This window comes from Brachyhypopomus gauderio, chromosome 19 (assembly GCF_052324685.1).
Source record: "Brachyhypopomus gauderio isolate BG-103 chromosome 19, BGAUD_0.2, whole genome shotgun sequence".
Taxonomy (NCBI): Eukaryota; Metazoa; Chordata; class Actinopteri; order Gymnotiformes; family Hypopomidae; genus Brachyhypopomus; species Brachyhypopomus gauderio.
In genome coordinates, this window is record NC_135229.1 from 9982310 (window position 1) to 10002625 (window position 20316).

At 40.0% G+C, this 20316-nt stretch overlaps 1 protein-coding gene and 1 long non-coding RNA gene across 2 annotated transcripts; both read right to left on the reverse strand.

Annotated features, from left to right (window-relative positions):
- Positions 1-16303: 16303 nt before the first annotated feature.
- Positions 16304-17770, reverse strand: LOC143483366 (uncharacterized). Its single transcript, XM_076982204.1, has 5 exons — positions 17550-17770; positions 17263-17334; positions 17091-17147; positions 16521-16589; positions 16304-16422 (listed from the first exon to the last, which is right to left on the reverse strand). Exons 1-5 carry the CDS (start codon positions 17647-17649, stop codon positions 16304-16306), a joined length of 417 nt encoding a protein of 138 aa, XP_076838319.1. The 5' UTR covers positions 17650-17770.
- A 4-nt stretch (positions 17771-17774) lies between these two features.
- Positions 17775-19565, reverse strand: LOC143482631 (uncharacterized). The gene is made up of 5 exons (XR_013122271.1): positions 19440-19565; positions 19277-19347; positions 19128-19186; positions 18815-18885; positions 17775-18252 (listed from the first exon to the last, which is right to left on the reverse strand). It is a non-coding gene; the product is annotated as an uncharacterized LOC143482631 (long non-coding RNA).
- Between the last annotated feature and the right edge of the window lie 751 nt (positions 19566-20316).

A 20316-nucleotide genomic window follows, 5' to 3' on the forward strand; every position in this document is an offset into this window, starting at 1 on the left:
CCCACGCCAAATCGCACGTGTGCTTGTGTAACCTAGTACACAAGGAACACTAAAAGCATTTTGTGTAAACAACAAAAGGAAAAGAGAAATTTGTTTAGGTGGGTCAGGTAGCAATGGTAGTCTATGGTAGTCAGGTAGTCTAAGGTAGCAACCTTAGACTCTGAATAAAGAATTATCAGGCCCGAGCATACCGTGGTAGGAATTGTTATTATTCTTTTTCTTTTTACTCTCAATGTAACAATGCAAGAACTATTTTGGTGGATGCTCCTTACACATTTATAAAAAAAATAAACTCCCTCTGTGAAACGTATTCGTCTTGTCTGTGAAATGAGCATTAAGTTGTATACAGACGAGTCACCTTGGTGAAGTCCCTCTGTTTCTTTTTACTGTGATCAATAAAAAATTGCAGTCCTTAGGCCTTTCAAAAAATGTACCTGCAGGTAAAAAAAAAAAAACAAAAAAAAAAGTAAGAGTGTGAAACACTCTCTCTCTTACTTGGATCCTTCTGAACAAGACAAAACAATAGCAACAGCGAATCCTCACGTGTCCGTTTGGATGTCTTCAGCAACCAGCCAGCATCATAAGGCACCATCCCACAGAACAATGTCTCTCCAATCTATCATAGAACCAGAGTATTAGTGATATAGGGAGTATATGGGTATATGGAGGAAAACCGTTTTGGCTGACGAGCCCTCTACTCTCGCCAGTCTCCTGGTTTCGCCGTTCGCACTGAACATGTGCTGCGTGGTGCGTCAGCATAAACCCCCCCCCCCCCCCTCCTCTTTTTCTTTCTTTCTTTCTATTTATTTATTTATAGTTACCAGCCCCGTCGACAGGGGGGGACAACCGGGTCTGTTGTCCCGGGCCCCAGCGCCAGGGGGGCCCATCAAAGAGCCCAGCAATTTATTTTTATTTAAAGTCTATAATTTTAAATAATCTTGAAATCTTTCATTACTATAACTTTCTTTACTCAAAATAAGCTAAATGGCTAAAATATATGTTTTTTTCTTACCTATCTGCATATTTTCCATTAAGTGCATACACCCCCGCCTCACACTGAAAAATGGTTTGATCCAGCACCTACTGTAGCCGGCTGGTACCCGCCCAACAGCGGGAAATACAGTGGTGGATCGTTAAAGTAAAGTAAATACAGAAATCTGGAGCGCAGAAAAGAAAGGAAAAACATTTACCTGACGAATTTTAATGTTGCATTGTGTTCCAGGTTTGAATAATGCTGAAATTTAGGCTAAAGTACTTGAAAATGCATGAAATTGTAACTACTTCGTTTCACAACAAATAGCTGTCTGACTGAACAGTTCCTGGATTACGTTAACAAATACGAGCCTCTTGTAATTCCAGGACAAAACATGAGAGAACGTGAAGACGTTAAGATTGGGTGTTTTGAAAATAAACAACCATTAAATAATGTGATAAAAAGCGAATTATTTCGAATAATTTCGAGTATATTTAACTTAATTAAAAAAATTTTTTTAAAGTTTAACGTGCTGGGAAATATTGAAATTGACCTTTAAAGTGCCGTACAAGTGCTTTATTTCCACCTTGTAAAGGTGTATGAACCCTGCAAACGTGACTTTGTTCATTGCGCTGAAGCGCGGCGCGCGCGAAGTTACAAAATTCGAGAGGTGCACGACCTCGCGAATCGACAGCGCGTGAGGCCCGGTGGCGGTGCCATTGCGATTACGTAATTTTCGCCGCGCGGACCCTCGCGCCGCGACGCGTCAAGTATAAACCAGTAAAGGCTAAAACATACTTGCTGTTAACTACGCGTACGCGTACGCATCATGGCTGCTTCGCGTATCCTGCGTCGGTTTGGCGCGTAGGTCTTGCACGTCCTCCAAAAGTTAACGCGACGCGTACGCGAGGTGCAATACACACAAAACCGCTAGGGGCAGTGTAGCCGCTAACCAGCATCAAAATGCACACAACGATATCCAACGACACAAACTCGCCATTCTCACCACGTCTTTGATTTAACGGCCTTACAAACCACCTACGAAGGGATCGCTGTCGTCGTTTTTTCTGCCGTGACCGTAAAATTACCCAAAGGCTAATGTCCTCGGGTGTTGCCATGTTTGCATCGTTAAAATACCGAAGCCCTTTCTACGTTCTGCCCTCTAGTGGACGCCTCCAGTTTCACGCGTTGCACATAGGCTAGTATGTTCTCAGTAACGTTCACAACGCAGCCGGTTGTGTACGCGAACGCATGGGCAAACAGCAAGTATGTTTCCACCTTAAGCTGTCAGAAACAGCTTTGATGTGTGGCTATATTATATACTACAGAGGAAATTCAAATGACGTTATCGGGGGGGGGGGCACATGAAACTTTCTTGTCCCGGGCCCCAGCAAGACTGTCAACGGGCCTGATAGTTACCCATTTATTTTCTTTAAATGAATGTAGTTTATTATCATTTTCTGAGGAGGTTAATACTAGGTTGGTTTGTAGTGTTTAATTAATTGTTTTATTCATTTGGGTGGATTATAACTTACTTGATTATTAATAATTTGAGTGGGTTACACTTGCATGGATGCAGCCATGAATGCATGGCAAATTCATTTTTAGGAAGCTTTCTAATGGAGACATTGACGAGACTAAAGTTGTTTGCACCGTATGCAATGCGGAATTAGTTTATTGTAGGAGTTCTACCAGTCTGAAGTACCATTTAAACGCAAAGCACCCGTTTGCTAATGCTGCTGACGCTGGGTCAAGCACTGATGCAGCCCAGGGGAAGAGTCACCGCCGCCGAAAACAGGTTAAATGTACTAAATGTTGGCTTACATTTCAAATCTCATGTTTAGCTGAATAAACATGTTATCAACTCCTTTTAATGTACAGTATATAGGCTTACAAATTCATATTTAACTGAATAAACCGTTGAATATGAGTAGCCTACATTTTATTGAGCATGTATTTTTTCTTCAAGTATCAAATTAGAACAGCTTCCTCAAGCAGGCATTGATGCATTTTGGAAACAGGAGATGAGCCCCTGGTCTAATGCACCCTCTGTATTAAGAAACCTTATCTCAAAGACTGACTTTTAGTCATTACTTGGGTAGCACGCATATGAGCCATTTTAATCTAGATTAATCTAGATTAATTTCAAGATTTCAGTGAGATTAATCTAGATTTAAAAAATTTATTTTTTAATTAATATTTATAATATATATAATTGTCACGTAGGGCAACGCCCCCTCTCGTAGCTGTCACTCTGGGTTCCCTCATGTCTGTGTTCCCTGCCTGTTTGTCCCGCCCTGCTCGTTGGTTTTGATGGATTCCTTGTTTGTTACCACGCCCCTGTGTCATTGTCATCACCTGTCCCTAGTTTAGTTCCGTGTATAATAGTCCCTGTGTCTCCCGTGTCTGTATCGGTCTTTTTGTCTACCTGTTTGTAGTGAGTATTGTTTCTGCTACAAAGTATTCCTGCCTGTTCCGTGTTTCCCCGTCGTGTTTGGTTTATCTGTCCGAGTATGTCTGTTGTCATTTCATGTCCTGACTGCCCACCTGTTATGACCCGTGCTCGATATATCGACGCTGCTTTTGGAATTTCCTGTAATAAATCTCACTCTCCTCAGCGTTTGTGTCCGCCTCCCTGTTCTGCGCTATGCAGAGCGTTATATATATATATATAATATATATTTAATTTATTTATATATATATATATATATATATATATATATATACATTTTATTTCCTTTTATTTATTTATACTTTTATTTATTTTGTTTTATTTATTTTTATTTTATTTTATTAACGTATTTCCAGTTTTTGAAACTGCTGGATATAAAAGACATATACTATTTAGTGTGATTAAGTTTTAAATATTCTATCACTTAAAGAAATAATATAATTATAGGAGTTCATACTTATTATACCTGTGTCAACACTATAGTTGTGATCAGCAGCTGTGGGCCCTGTCTTTACAGGTCCAGTGGTGCATCGTAGTGCAGGGGGCTTCCTCTTTCTGAGTGCGGGACGATGCACAAAAATGGTGGGAACAGCATCTGCTCTCAGCCTAGTCTTGCCCTGTTTGGTTCTGATGAACTGGTCTGCCTCAAAATGTGCCTGCAGAGTGATGTGAGTTTACTCCTCACACATGACAACTCAGTTTTGTCTACCCATATACATATCCCATAGTGGGTGAATACACAGTATTAGAGAACACTTACTGGATACGTATACACTCATTACACGTATAAAAAACAACTAAGGGTGTGCAACAAGTTCAAATTCATATCACATCAATACTCATAATAATCATTTTCTCCTGTCTTTTTCTCCTCTCTCTCTTTAAGCCAAAGAACCATAGGGGATTCAATGGAGCCTGCAACCAGATAGCACCCTCACCCTGCACTATTCTGTATTTTAATAAATCAGGCATTAAGCTTTCCAATAGTGTGTTTATTGTGAAAAGTGCAAATGCAGTGTTTGATGATTACCTCACATATTTTTTTGCTATTCTAATCTTTAGTGAGGGTAAGATTGCTCCTGCTGAGTTGAGCCAACCATTTTTTCTCTTCTCAGTATCAGTGGGGAAACCATACATTTTTGCTCCTTTCTCGGATCGATTGGAGCATCCCCATGCAGCACAGCAAACCATGGTGGACACTACACTAACAACACGGAGGAAAGGACACAGAAAAACTGCTTGACATGATATTCATATTTGAGATTATTAGAGATTTATTTAATGAATTCATTGCTGTAAATAAGTGTGTATTAAAAAGACAAGCTATATATAATTTATCAATGTATTTTAATATGTCATATACTGTCTGGATGTAAATGTAATGTGTTTTAATGTACCCTTTTAAAGCAGATTTCTGCACAATGAAGTCAAAGAATTTCCTTCTGTCGTATCTGAAATTCAGAAAATGTACATTAGTCATTTAGATTACTTAGGTCCCCAATACCATGGGATTACAGAAATCACCATGATTTAAAGATATGTTAATGTTAGAAAATTAATCTGATCTGAATTTCTCACCCCTTCCTGTCCCTCTAAATATATACATATATATGTACATATGAACATAATATATAACAATTATAAAACAATCAAAGCATTAAACAGCAATGTGCTCTCACATTAGCCTAAATTTGCTCGCTATAAGGTCACAATAATCCTCAAATCGCAGTTCTGTCTCTGTGTTTATGCACTCAAATTGAACTTCCTGGAACTATCTGAAGCCTCCGTGAATCACGTGACCATCAAGCTGCCCCCGACTTGCTCAGTACAGTAGTGACTCTCCAGTGGCTCACAAACTGTATCTGATGTCCGTGTGCATTGTGTCTTTACTCTTATACCAGATCCTGAGGAAACACATACACACAACATTGCTCACATAAAACACCATAACACAGTCTGACTCCATTATCAGTGTGTGATGTTCATACCTGCAGCTCTAATCCTGTATTTGGCTTGTTGAGGCAGCTCTAGTGACTGTGTTGTAGTTTAAGGGTGTACTCACACTAGGCACGGTTTGCTGGTTCCGTGCTGGGGCCCGGTTATCCCCCCTCCCCCTCTGGCCTGCACTCACACTGCCTTCATCAACCCGGCCCGAGCACGCTTACGTCATCACAACGGCGCTTTATTTGGAAAAAAAGCGCGCTCACACAACACTATGGAGTTAACGATTCTCTTTTTATTGTATTTTTGGAGTCGTTTTGGGAGTGCAGAAACACGGTACAAGCACAGATTTGTCGATTGTCTGCTAATCGCTTTGCCGCTATGACTGTTTAATGTGAGCGTCGCATCACTGACGTCATGTTTGAGTTCCAGCGAAATGAACCAATCACACGAGGCACCAAGCGGGCCCGGGCACGGATAGCGCTCACACTAGAAGCGAACCGTGCCCGAGTCCACATCAAATCAAATCAAATCAAAGTTTATTTGTATAGCACTTTTCACAACACATGTTGTCACAAAGCGCTTTACAGGATTTAAAAGGTTAACAATACTATGGGTCCAGAACCCTAATGAGCACATGAATTGTGCCCTGGCCCACCTCTTCAAGCGGGCCCGAGCACGGTTAACTGATCCGGGCCCGGGCACGGTTGGAGCGCTCACACTAGCCAAACGAACCGTGCTTCGGCAGGGAACCGTGCCCGGATCACAGAGCCTAGTGTGAGTACGCCCTAAGTCAGTACATGGCCCTCCTCTATCTAGCCAATCACTGCACAGCATGAATACTACCTGGCCAATCACAGTTCTAAGAAGTGACTGATTATTCTCGCAGTGATTCTGGAGCTAAAAAGCTTTGAATTTTGATAAACTCATATCCAATACTTTTGTTCAGAAGCTCACCTTTTTAGATTATTTTAAAGCAGATACATTGACATTGTAAAATAGTCAGTCAAACTCATTTTTGCGCCTTAATGTGATAGCTCTGCTTTTTTTCGGGGATGTGTGGACACACAAATCCTATGTTGTCAAACCAAATTTGAGTCACTTTTGTTTGTGCTCTAGATCCAGCCAACACGGGCTTGAAATCATTGAGCACAGTGTACAAAAGTGCACAGCCTGGAGGTTTGTGGTAGCTAAAAACGAATGAAACAAAGTATCCCGTGATGGTAAGGCCCAATGTGGAGATTACAATTGCGCATTGTACTAGAAAAAACGGTTAGATGCCACCACAACCAAGGTGACATCTAACCATGTGTTGCAGGTCACTGGGAGCTCATACCTTCAGTTCCATGCCATTCCATTCCTTCTGAAGGGAGCACACAGCCAGCGCTTCCCTGCAACACAGTTGAAGGAAGGCCATTTATACATTATATTTAGGAAACAGAATAGTTCTATATTACATATATATTTTAGTTCTACATTAACTGTTCAAACATTATTCCATTTTTTCCCTGTGCAAAATAAGATTTTGGTACCACAATGCATTACTATTTTGCATAGTGAGGCTACTAAACCAATCAGCTTGAAGTCGGCATATTACGCCCTCTGACGTTTCTAGGAAGAAAACAGGAAACTAACGAGCTAACTGTGATGTTTCAAATGACAGCAAAATTGACCAATCATATCTTCCGTCTTAATGGGCGGGCTTAACTGTAGCCCGCTGTGGCGACGCTAGCTGTCATTAGCGTACCACCGCTAGCTAGTTCTGATTCAGCCCTTTGATGGCGTCGTGCGTGTTTTGTTTACATATTCTGCTCCCGAGGAACACGGAGCTGTGAACCTTATTTTGTTGGAACCTTATTTTTGCTTAAGAAGTTTTCTAGTACATATGTTATTGGTTTATTGCGTTTTTAAAGCTGTAATGTCGTCTCAATTATTATTATATATTATTTTTAATTGCAGTTAATTAGGAAAGGAAACTAATTTTTTTCCGGGGGGTGAGCGAACCCAGCAGAGCCCTATAGAGAGAGAGAGTCGCGTCAACTCCGTTCACTCCAATGGAGCAGTTTTTTACAGCAATGGCGGATCGTGGAGCCTGTCAATAGTTCCCGGAAGTTAGCAGCAAATACGAGCAGCGCAGTCAAACTGAGCAGTGGACCATCTGTGATACATTTTTACAGGTTAATACGCATAAAAAACCAGATTGTGTATTATAAGGACATCAGAATGTGCATGTGCAGAACATGTGCATTAAAATATGCATTAAAGCATTTTAGTGAATTATCCACCTCTTAATAAGCAGATTTAGGGAACTAAATCTATGCTAAGGCAACGCGAATACGGTTAGCGAGATTTCACATTAACGACTGACAGTCTATTAATTGTAAATTCCTCTCTTAATGCCATTTCACCTAAACGCGATGTTTTTGCGGGGCAGCTAAGTATTGGTTAAATATAACATTTGAGTGTGATTGTAGAGTGTGTTGGGTCGAGGAGCTGAAATGAGGATATCCATTTTGGAGTACCAGCTAACGTTAAGCTAACGCACAATAAGGAGGAGAGCCATCCTTGTGATACATCACTGCTGATATTGATTAGAATGCATATTTAAGACTTCTAAATAGTACACAACAGTGTAATTTATAGATCAAGTGTTTGTAGATTTTGTTATTCTGTTGACTATTATCTGTATTATGCTCAGCAGACTTTGGATTGATGGCAAAGGGAGAGGGAAGGTCATCAAGAGAGATTGAAAACACAAGGTAAGTTGAAACTAGGGTGGCACTTTTGATCAATGAATCTTACAAGACTAAAGAGGAATACAACATACTAAAATGTTATAGTACAGTATGATATATGTAATCATATGTAACCATACTAGACTTGTATTCTATTATTGTATTATTTATGTTGTATTTAATTTATCTTGTTAGTGTATATTAGTTGCCTGCTGTGGGATAATTGGGTGCTGACCATGATGAGATTGAAAACACAAGGTAAGTTTCAAATAGCAATAAGAAATCAATGTTTATTACACTGCCGTATGTTGGCTGTAGAAGTGTAGGAGTAGTGATGTTGGCTGGGGGGCTGGAGCACTTGTAGGAGCAATGATTAGTCCAAATGTTTCTGTCAGCGATCTTTTGGTGTAAACCTCCGCAGGAGCATTTAATGTTAATTTTTAAAAATTTTCATTCTGTTCTGAGTTGAACCGGAGATTTTCCTAATCCTCTTAGTGGCATTTTCTTCGTTAAAAACGACTAGCGACAAATCGAGCTTCTATTTCTGGTGGTTTTTGTTGTAGCTGCTTGTAGCACTCAAGCCGAAATTGAGCTTTCCCTCCTTGAAAGACCAGCATTCGCCACTGGTATATATATTAGACTGAACAGTTTCACCCATTCCAGAGGTAGCAAGTTAACAAATATACAGCTCATGCCTCATTGGGTGGTTTGTCATTGGTTACTTTGCATTATCTGAGTCACAATACGCACCTAAACCACAGCAATGTGTCATTCAGACAGAAAGAGGAACGCATCCATATTTTATCAAATGTAAAATACAAAAATTTTATAGCGTACAATAGTTTGACAATTTGACACATTCAAATACTAATGGAACAGAATGTCCTGTCAGTGATATTTTACACTTTTGAATGCAAAACCAACCCATTGATTTAGCTCATGAATTTCTTAGAAGCTCGTCTGACAGTTTAAACCAGCTCAGCTCATCATAATATGTGTTAAGCTAGCACTAGGTTCACATACTATTTAAGAGCAGAAAGTCTCAGGGAAACCCAACTTTTCCCTAACTCTGCTGCTTTCTTTGAAACTATTGTCACGTGACCGTTACTGGGGTGTTGTATTCCAAAACCTCCCTTAAATAAACATATCATTACACAGACAGTTATGCATCTATAGGTATAAAGTAAGAGTGATGTATGTAGGCCTAGTTTGCTCCTGGACATCATCAGCTAGCTGTTAGTTATGCTCTGATTATACCAGTGAAGTGTTGTATCATGATGGCTTGTCATACGCTCTTGATGCTTAGAGAATTTAGTTTAAAAAATGGTCTCATTTCAGCATAGTCAGCATATAGTTAGACACCACCTTATTTCTGCTTTGTATAAGCTGAAAAACTAGCTAATAAACTACAACACTCGTTTTGCAGCCCCGGTGATCTATTTAGCTCTGACACCTTGAAGGAAGCCTTCTCCCTCACTTGCACTTGAAATGAGTGTGACTACATCACACTGTTGAGACGTGCACTTTAAATACAGCCACGACTGAACAGTAGCTGTGATGGCATATATGCATTTCTTTCAGTCTTTCAAGCAAGATGAGAAAGTTTGCAGTGGTGCAGTGGAGTAATGGGGAAGATGCTGGTAGCTACAGTGAAGTCAAAACTGAAGCAATTAGGAAGTATGACGACACCAAGATGGATGAGGATGGCTACCCCATTACAGACTACAGAGCAGCTATAGAGTGGCAGGATGGCTACCCCATTACAGACTACAGAGCAGCTATAGAGTGGCAGGATGGCTACCCCATTACAGACTACAGAGCAGCTATAGAGTGGCAGGATGGCTACCCCATTACAGACTACAGAGCAGCTATAGAGTGGCAGGATGTCTACCCCATTACAGACTACAGAGCAGCTATAGAGTGGCAGGATGGCTACCCCATTACAGACTACAGAGCAGCTATAGAGTGGCAGGATGGCTACCCCATTACAGACTACAGAGCAGCTATAGAGTGGCAGGATGGCTACCCCATTACAGACTACAGAGCAGCTATAGAGTGGCAGGATGGCTACCCCATTACAGACTACAGAGCAGCTATAGAGTGGCAGGATGGCTACCCCATTACAGACTACAGAGCAGCTATAGAGTGGCAGGATGGCTACCCCATTACAGACTACAGAGCAGCTATAGAGTGGCAGGATGGCTACCCCATTACAGCCTACAGAGCAGCTATAGAGTGGCAGGATGGCTACCCCATTACAGACTACAGAGCAGCTATAGAGTGGCAGCATGGCTACCCCATTACAGACTACAGAGCAGCTATAGAGTGGCAGAGAGGGAAGAAACCAAAACATGGCTGGCCAGTATACAACGCCTCCATCAAGTTTGTGAGCAGTAAGTAACTTCTCTTGAATTTAATATTGAATTTGAACTTGTATATTGAACTTAAAAAAAACCTTAGGATTATAACACAAAAAAGGCAACAGTGACGTGTTAACATGTAGAATGCGAATTTAGTACTTCCATATTTAATGAAGGCCAAATCATTTCTAATAGGATATAACTTTGGTTAAATGGTAGTCATAAAACAAATGATCTGTTGGATCATTCAAACTAAGTAAGCCATATTTGACTGAAGCTTAACCCTATATATGACAGTGGGATCGTCATTTGGCAAGCTACTAGTCACTGGTGCCCTTTTATATTATATATCTAATGTATACATTATAGGTTTGGTGGTACTGATTTTATAATAGCCAATAATAAAAAATTTTGAACACATTCATAAATGCTTGATAAGAGATGTCTTATAAAGACATGCCAAAGAAACAAAGGAAGAGGTTAGTGAGTGCAGGTTTGTAGCACCATCATACTTGAGAGTATTACTGAAGCAATTTCACCATCAGCAGGGGGTTCTGGTCACCTGTCAGACAGTTGAAATTAATTTTCTCAATGCTGAAGCAATGTTTTCCTCTGTGATGAAATTAACCTGTGGACTCGTATAGACTCTTAAAAACTGTAACTGGTCTTGAAACATTATCATTTACGTTTTAATGATGCATAGGCTTGTAAAACACTAACATTTAAGTGTTAATGACAGCGTAGGCAAAAAAGCCTCCTGTCTGGTAATATACATATCTTTCACCTGTAACAGTGTAATTTTTATTTATATTGTACACTTAGTTCATGCAGGTATACTGACTGCCTTTCTATGTTGATACACCGAACACACAGTTCTGCATTAATAACACCTGAGGAACGAAATGAGAACATTGTGACTGTGTGGCAGTAAAACAGGAAGCAGGACTTTCGTGTCAGTGACCCAGAGTGTTTAGCTTAAGCATATAAATATGAATTTACATTTAATCATCTACAATGTTGTAAAGCACTCACAGAAATTAAATTAACACGTTAAATTATTTGGCACATGCACTGCACACCTTTAATGAGAGTTAATTTGTGTCATTAAAGATGACTTACAAAAAAACGAGCCAGTATTACTACTCCAGCCAGTGTTGTCCTTTGTAATAATGAGCTTTTTCTAGTTATGTAATTTATTTAATATGAAATATTTGCTAGGCTACTTGCTGCAAGCTCAATCAGTAGCACTGGGAGATGTAAACTAAACATTACACAAAACTACAATAACAATGTCATAGCCAGTGTGGAGTTGTATGGAAGGTTCATTGACTCACACTGTTAAAATGATAAAGGGCAGATGAGAATACAACATAAGCTACATCCTACGCAAATGTTTCCAGAAGCCTTATAAATGATGAAGTCAAAACAGGTGTGGTCTCACAGTTCACAAAGTGCTATCTGCATAACTCACACATTGCCCTCTGCTGGTTCAATTGGGATTGTACCATGCTATATAAAACTTTGACAGTAGAGGGCAGTAGAGAAGCATGAGCACAATTGTACTGTCGGCATCAAGTGCGCAGTAGGTATTCACGGTCGTGTACTCTTCTAGCACAAGTGACTTCAGTATATTCTTGACAACACTCACCCTTTTTCAGCAGCATGCATTTTAAAAAGACTTGGCTTCCTGCAAGAATAACTCCCATGATGATACTGATTTTAATAGTTGCATAAACAAGAGACTCAAACATCCACTGAATGGTGGATTTATCTATTTCATTAGCTTGTCAAAATCAAAGTTTGGATCCAGAAATGACACTACACTAAATATTTTTGCAATTATTCCTAAAAGTACTATTTGACTTTTTAACCTGTCATTCTCCTATTAATGTGATCAAACATTGCTTGTTGGGTGCAGGTGAGTAGAGAGTCTGTTATCTTCATGTAGGGGAGAGTGGGGTGAGTTGTGCCAGTTTTTACTTAAAGTGACTTTAAAGTGAGACCATGACAGTAATTCTTCCAACTAAAATATGTACATATATTTCAGGATGTGGTGCATCCCTGGAATCAGTCACTTTGGATGTGAAATATAGTATTTAAGAAATACAGCTTTTTGAAAGCAGTCTCGTGGCACAACTTGCCCCCAGGGCAGGGTAAGTTTATATATATATATATATATATATATATATATATATATACAGTTGTGATCAAATTTATTCAACCCCCACTGAAATAAAGTGTTTTGGCCAGTTTGACATTGATTTTGATCATTTCAGTCATCTTATTTACAATTATATCAAAGAGGCACTTATAAATTAGACAAACATAACATAATATTTATGATGGAATAACCACAAATGTCTTTACTGTGCTCACATCATTATCAGTTTTATTCAACCCCCTAGTGACATTATTTTTTAGTACTTAGTACAACATCCTTTTCCAGTTATGACAGCTTTCAAGCGTGAAGCATAGCTTGACACAAGTGTCTTGCAGCGACCTATGGGTATCTTAGCCCATTCTTCATGGGCAAAAGCCTCCAGTTCAGTCACATTCTTAGGCTTGCGCACTGCAACTGCCTTCTTTAGGTCCCACCAGAGGTTCTCAATTGGATTTAAGTCTGGTGATTGCGATGGCCACTCTAGAATGTTCCAGCCTTTCATGTTCAACCATGCTCTAGTGGACTTGGATGTGTGCTTCGGATCATTGTCCTGTTGGAAGGTCCAACGTCTCCCAAGCCGCAGGTTTGTGACTGACTCCATCACATTTTCCTCCAAGATCTCCTGGTACTGAAGGGAATTCATGGTACCCTGCACACGTTGAAGCTTTCCTGTACCATTAGAAGCAAAACAGCCCCAAAGCATAATTGACCCCCCGCCATGCTTCACAGTAGGCAAGGTGTTCTTTTGTTCATAAGCCTGGTTTTTCCTTCTCCAAACATAGCGCTGGTCCATTGTCCCAAACAGTTCTAATTTAGTTTCCAAAACCTGTTCCAAAACCTTTGTGGCTTGTCCACATGACTTTTGGCATACTGCAGTCGACTTTTCTTGTTCTTTGGAGTCAGCAAGGGGGTGCGTCTGGGCGTTCTGGCATGGAGGTCTTCGTTATGCAGTGCGCGCCTTATTGTCTGAGCTGAAACTTCAGTGCCCACATCTGACAGGTCTTTTTTCAGTTCCTTAGCAGTCACGCGGGGATTTTTCTCCACATTACGCTTCAGGTAGCGCACAGCAGTCGCGGTCAGGATCTTCTTTCTGCCACGACCAGGTAACGTTTCCACTGTGCCCTTTAACTTGAACTTGCGAATGATACTTCAGATAGTGTCTCTTGGAATATTTAACAACTTCGCAATCTTTTTATATCCATTGCCATTCTTGTGAAGAGCAATAACCTCTTCTCTTGTCTTCTGGGACCATTCTCTTGCCTTCACCATGCTTGGAAACACACCAGTAGATGTCTAGAAGGAGCTGAGTATCACAGTCCTTTTAAATCTGCCTAATTGGTGCTTATCATGCTTGATTGCTGCTCGTTGACATCCACAGATGTTTTCAATACCTGATGGAAAACACTGGAATGAACCTCTGTTCTTAGGAGTGGTAGTCGTAAAGGGGTTGAATAATTGTGTCAATGAAGAAATCACAAAAAGGCCATTTAATACTTTATGACAAAAAAAATTGATGCTATCTTAGTTGCATTTAGTTCTTTAACAAGTCCTTGTAAGATTTCATTATGAACACAATTACAAATGTGCACTGAATTCCATAAAACCCTTCGCAGCATTGGGGGTTGAATAAATTTGATCACAACTGTATATATATATATATATATATATATATATACATACAATATATTTTTATCTCAAGAACTGTAATGCTATATAAAAGCTAGGCAAATTCAATACATAATTACTAATTTATGGTTTATTTAAAATTACTTTACAACATCAAAGGCCAATTTGACAATAGGCTTGTAGGCCAATTCTACAAGCCTATTGTGCCACATGAGCACACCAAAGGTCAATTTTCTTAAAAGTTCAGTAGCAAATATTAAAAGTTTATTAGCATATCTCTTAATTTGTCCCTTATTGAGCCATTGCAGTTTACATTTACATTTGCATAAGTTGAAATTATACACTTTAAATAAGTACCCAATTTTGCTTCTCTGTGAACTATCTGCATTGTGATAACTGATAATGAGCAGTTATCCAGCTGGCAGGGATATCGATGTCATTTCTTCGTGCATACTCAAAAGCCAGTTCACGGCATTTCATGGGACTTAGACCATGAAACATTGTTGCTAGTGCCTTTATATGTTCTGCCAGCTCTTTCTCCATATGTTCATCAAGTACCTGATTGGCAAGTCCAGTTCTTCTATATCTTAGCCTTATTAATTTTCCATGTATCCTTTTTCTTCTCCATGTATCGTTTTAATGACATCCTGCATATGCTCATCTCCCTCGCCACCTGACGAATGGACTTCCCCTTCTCCACCTCTTTCACTACTCTGTCCATGTCCTCTAGAGGAGTGGAAGCCCTGCATGTCTTCCTCTTATAACTCCGTGGCATGATGGTCTATTTCTATTTTGGGTCTAAAATTAAGAATGTCACATAGTTTTAGTGATAAAATATAAGAATACAATGTACAATTACAAAAAATATATATTTTTAAAATATTCACAAGTGGGGGTGAGTTGTGCCACTGGCACAACTTAACCCAGGCCCTTTGGCACAAATCACCCCAACCCCACCATTTGGGGAAAAATGCAATTCAGATGTTGTGCAGGTGCATTAATGACAATAGGCTTAACACACTACAATCACACTGTCCACAGACTTATAAAAAAATGACCTTCAGTTCAAATAAGTGTATAGCATTTAACAGTTTGTGATGGTGATATTGACAGTCACTGATCAAAGATGATCCATGGTCACAGCAAATGGTGCTTCACAAACAAATGAGGGCTAATGGTGCCACATTTGAGGCAGTGTTTCCAGGTGGACATGACAGCCGTATTGCTTATGTCTTGAGGTGAAATATACAAAATTCAATTTTTTTCACATTTAAGATAATAAATTTCGGTATGGTATGGACAGAACATTCTGGATATGTGCTGGACTTGTGGGCGGCGTGGAGTGAATTGTGTCTCGCACCTCTCTCCTTTGAGGACATTGAAGACGTATACGTATTTGGAACTTTGATCACTGGGTTTCTGCTGATTGGATTAGGTGTTGCCTTGGTGTATCGGGAAATTACTAGAGTGGGATCAGTTATCGAACACCAGAATTAGAACCAATCAGGGTCCAAATCCGGGCCAAGGCAGAGTTTATCCATTCGAGACAAATGATTGCTTTATTTTCTAGTATTACCTTACAAACAAAAATCCCGCTTTTGATTGGATGGAAACTCTCTCAGGAAAAATTAAACAAAACAAGCTTTGAATAAGCATAGGTGGTGCAGTGGTAGAATTCTGGCCTGCCACGCGGGAGACCCGGGTCTGATTACCGGCCAATGCAGAGGCTGTCTGTTCTGATTGCTTCTTTGTTTAGCTTTACCTAACAAATGAAAGGAATTATTATAGATTGTATTGTTCATGTGGAAATACTTTTGTATAAATAACACGATAATGTTTACATTCTTACCATCTTCACCACTGTCCTCAAAAGCAAGTGCCTTATATACATTGGTGTGAGCAGCACTTGTGCTTGGTCCTGAAACAGATTGAAGTCTTTCTACTTCACATTTGTACAGACTACAAACATGAAGTTATGGTGACAAAATGTGAAAATGATAACGAATTATTTGTTCTCTGCATTAAGCTTATGTGAAATTGAACACCAGCCATACACTAACACGGAAGCATACCTGAAGTTGACTCTGCACTTTCTGCCTTTATGGCACCCGCTGTCTCCTTTACCAGGAATGCCAACTCTTTTGGAATGGGCAGAGGTGACTTCCTCTTCACTCCTGATGGGACAGGAAAGTGAATGAAACAATTATTCTTGTTGCATAATTTAAACCAACAAAACATTCTTGATTAAAAGAACAAGATGACAGAGTTTTACCATCAACTGGTGCTGACTGCAGCTGAGCAGATGTATAAGGAGGTGGTTTGGGCAGCACCACAGATGTAACTAAAACAAAATAAACAGTCATATCAGAATTGACAATGTATAAATGTGTTTGTGTTAGTAGGAACTCAAACAACCATGTTCTTCCTTCTCCCGCTTCTCTTACTTTTGTAAATGTAAAATGTATCATTCTTGCAAACATCGCAAATCCTTACTGTCCAAATTACTACTCAGTAGTCTGATCAGGAAGAACAGTATGGTCAATCATGCATTCAAGTGTTAGTATTCAACACTGCTTAACTTTCTTTTAAAACGACTTGTATGGAGAATAGAAAGCATACTTACCCTCACCGAGGTTGAAATCAGTTCATCGTGGCAGGTATCAATTCATAGTCCTTTAGGACGGTTAGTATAACACCAGCACACATCCATAGTGTTAGTGGAACATGGCCGGAACATGGCCAGAACACAAACACAACAGTTTAAGTCGAGGGTCAGTTTTGAAGGACAATTCATCATGTAAAAGAATGGTGCTTCAGTCCTGAATCCTTTTATTTTAAAAACCTGGTTTTGCTCCTGATGACACTCCAGGTGTGACAGCAACTGCTGGCACAGTAACTGCTAACACACAGACAAAGAAAATAAAATTAATAGAAGAGATAAAAGGAGATACAAAATGGACTTGGCTATCATGAATTGTCTGATATTTAGTCAGTGTAATAGCAGTGTTACGTACAGCTCTGCACTTGCAGCTTAGAGGGTGAGATGCTCAACATTGCCCTCTCCAGTTCTTCATCCTCATCCATCACTGTGATGCAGACAAGAATTAAATGTGTATAAACAGTAAGAACAGTGTGTCCAATTCAAGGTACATTTCAAGCATGTACCACCTGTCATGTATGTACATTTTAACAATCACAAGGAAAATGTAAAAGACCATGTCTGGTCATACAGAGATACTAAACTTGTGTTTTGTTCAAAACGGTGAATATAAATATGAATTCACTCCCCTCTGTAACTTACCCAGGGGTTTGGCTGGAGCCCTTGGTGCATGCTCATCAGTACGTGTGGAAACGGAGGCCAACTGCCGTCTCTTCTGCAGGTACTGTTGCAGTTTGTGCATGCGCGTCCCTGGAATGCAGGTCTTCCCCACAATGAAGTCTGCATAGCCATCCGCTCTGCTGTCCCATATCTCCTTCCAGGTGCTCTTGGCCCGAGAACCAAAGCCAACCAGTTGGTCATCTTCTGAAGAAGCAGTGGCTGCACCCACTCCACTGGCCTCATAGTGGAGAACAGACTGGATCTCTGCAAAACTTAGAGCAAAATGCACAAATGCCTGTAGGCTGTCCTTGCTATGCCCCTCAGCCATACAAAGCCCTGAAACCTCCTCCTTCTGGACACTCTTGATAAGATACATAGTGTATCCTACATCATTCTCCAAAAGCCACCTGAAAGATTTGCCTTTATACTTCCCAAACTGCAGGATGTATTGTCCCAGCACCTCCGTCCTGTCTGAGGAATCCCCTCCTCTCTGACGCACCACAGCCAGAGCGTTTTCCCGGACACGATCCGACTTCAGGGGTGCAGACTTGTCCTGCAGAGTGGGGTCTTCCTTAATTCGCCTGGCTTCTTGGGTTGGCTCCTGGAGCAAAAATCCGAGTGGTCCCTTGCGGAACACAACACCGATTTTGCCTGGGAAGAACACCACGTTCCTGTGCATCTTGACCTACCAAAGATAAAATACAAGTCATTTTAAAAAGATACATTTAATGTAGAAAGGGTGAGGGGGTATGATTACTAAGTGGGGTATGATTACTATGATAGACTAAGAAAGAATTACATTTGATTCATATTGATGTCAAACGATAGATATTAACTCTCTAAAACCGTACTCTGGTAGTACGATAGGCTTGATACATCATTCAACGCTCAGTCTGGTATTAACCAACACAAGCTCAGTTCAACTCTTTTGGACAGTCTAATGGACGTCAGTGTAATGCATATCAAATGTTTTTTTACTGTTATCAACACTGAAGTCAGATCTGTACCGTACATTTAACATGAAAATCATTCACTTAAACGTAAAAAACGTTTAAAAAACATCATATCAAACAATTTAGAAAGAGTCACGCTATTTCACCACAGTCACTATTGATAAAATTCTCCAATGGAGTGATGTTCACCAATTGGTGAAACAACACTGTAGTGACAGTACAGTGCTTAAAATATCGTATAACATGAAATGATTTGAAGACATTTACATGTATTTTACAAATAACATATCTTACCTTTGATCCGTGAACAATGACAGTAAAAGTCCGTCGATGGTCTCGAAAGTTATGCAAGCGCAAGCCCGACACTATAGTGACATTTAAGTATATTATCATATAACATCAAAATACAAAAAAAATATATTTCACATCCATCCCAAATAACATATCTTACCTTTGATCCGTGAACAATGACAGTAAAAGTCCGTAGATGGTCTCGAAAGTTATGCAAGCGCAAGCCCGACACTATAGTGACATTTAAGTATATAATCATATAACATCAAAATACAAAAAAATATATTTCACATCCATCCCAAATAACATATCTTGCCTTTGATCCGTGAAAAACCCGTCGATGGTCTCCAAAGTTATGCAAGCGCAAGGCCGACACTGTAGTGACAGTAAAGTGCTGCTATTATCATATAACATGAAAATATTTGAAGAAGACATTTTACATACATCCCAAATAACATATCTTACCTTTGATCCGTGAACAATGACAGTAACAGCCCGTCGATGGTCTCGAAAGCTATGCAAGCGCAAGGCCGACACTATAGTGACATTTAAGTATATTATCATAGCCTATAACATCAAAATACAATTAAAAAAACATTTCACATCCATCCCAAATAACATATCTTACCTTTGTCAATGAACAATGGCAGTAAGTAATATTAACGAGTAGCTGATCTCCAAAGAAGATACGCGAAAGAACAATGACTGTAAGAAAAAATATCAGCAAGTCGCTCCTCTCTAAAGAAGTTACCCCCTTACGCAAACTCGATGTAAACTCGATGTGTTTGTGTTGGTGGTTCAGTGGTAGAATTCTCGCCTGCCACGCGGAAGACCCGGGTCCGATTCCCGGCCAATGCAGAGGCTGTCTGTTCTGATTGCTTCTTTGTTTAGCTTTACCTAACAAATGAAAGGCCTCCTTTTGTTTAGATGGATACAATCTCAGGAAAAATAAAACATAAAACAAACTGTGAGCAAGCATTGGTGGTTCAGTGGTAGAAATCTTGCCTGCCACGCGGGAGACCCGGGTCCAATTCCCGGCCAATGCAGAGGCTGTCTGTTCTGATTGCTTCTTTGTTTAGCTTTACCTAACGAATGAAAGGCCTCCATTTGTTTAGATGGAAACAATCTCAGGAAAAATAAAACATAAAACAGACAGTGAGCAAGCATTGGTGGTTCAGTGGTAGAATTCTCGCCTGCCACGCGGGAGACCCGGGTCCGATTCCCGGCCAATGCAGAGGCTGTCTGTTCTGATTGCTTCTTTGTTTAGCTTTACCTAACAAATGAAAGGCCTCCTTTTGTTTAGATGGATACAATCTCAGGAAAAATAAAACATAAAACAAACTGTGAGCAAGCATTGGTGGTTCAGTGGTAGAATTCTCGCCTGCCACGCGGGAGACCCGGGTCCGATTCCCGGCCAATGCAGAGGCTGTCTGTTCTGATTGCTTCTTTGTTTAGCTTTACCTAACAAATGAAAGGCCTCCTTTTGTTTAGATGGATACAATCTC

What these genes read in the sequence shown, in the direction of transcription:
- LOC143483366 (XM_076982204.1), bottom strand. Translation starts at nt 17,649, where the DNA reads ATGCACAAACTGCAACAGTACCTGCAGAAGAGACGGCAGTTGGCCTCC. An exon ending in GGCTCCAGCCAAACCCCTGG is followed by an intron (nt 17,335 to 17,549) that starts GTAAGTTACAGA and finishes TCTGCATCACAG; the next exon opens with TGATGGATGAGGATGAAGAA. An exon ending in GCAGTCAGCACCAGTTGATG is followed by an intron (nt 16,423 to 16,520) that starts GTAAAACTCTGT and finishes CTGTCCCATCAG; the next exon opens with GAGTGAAGAGGAAGTCACCT.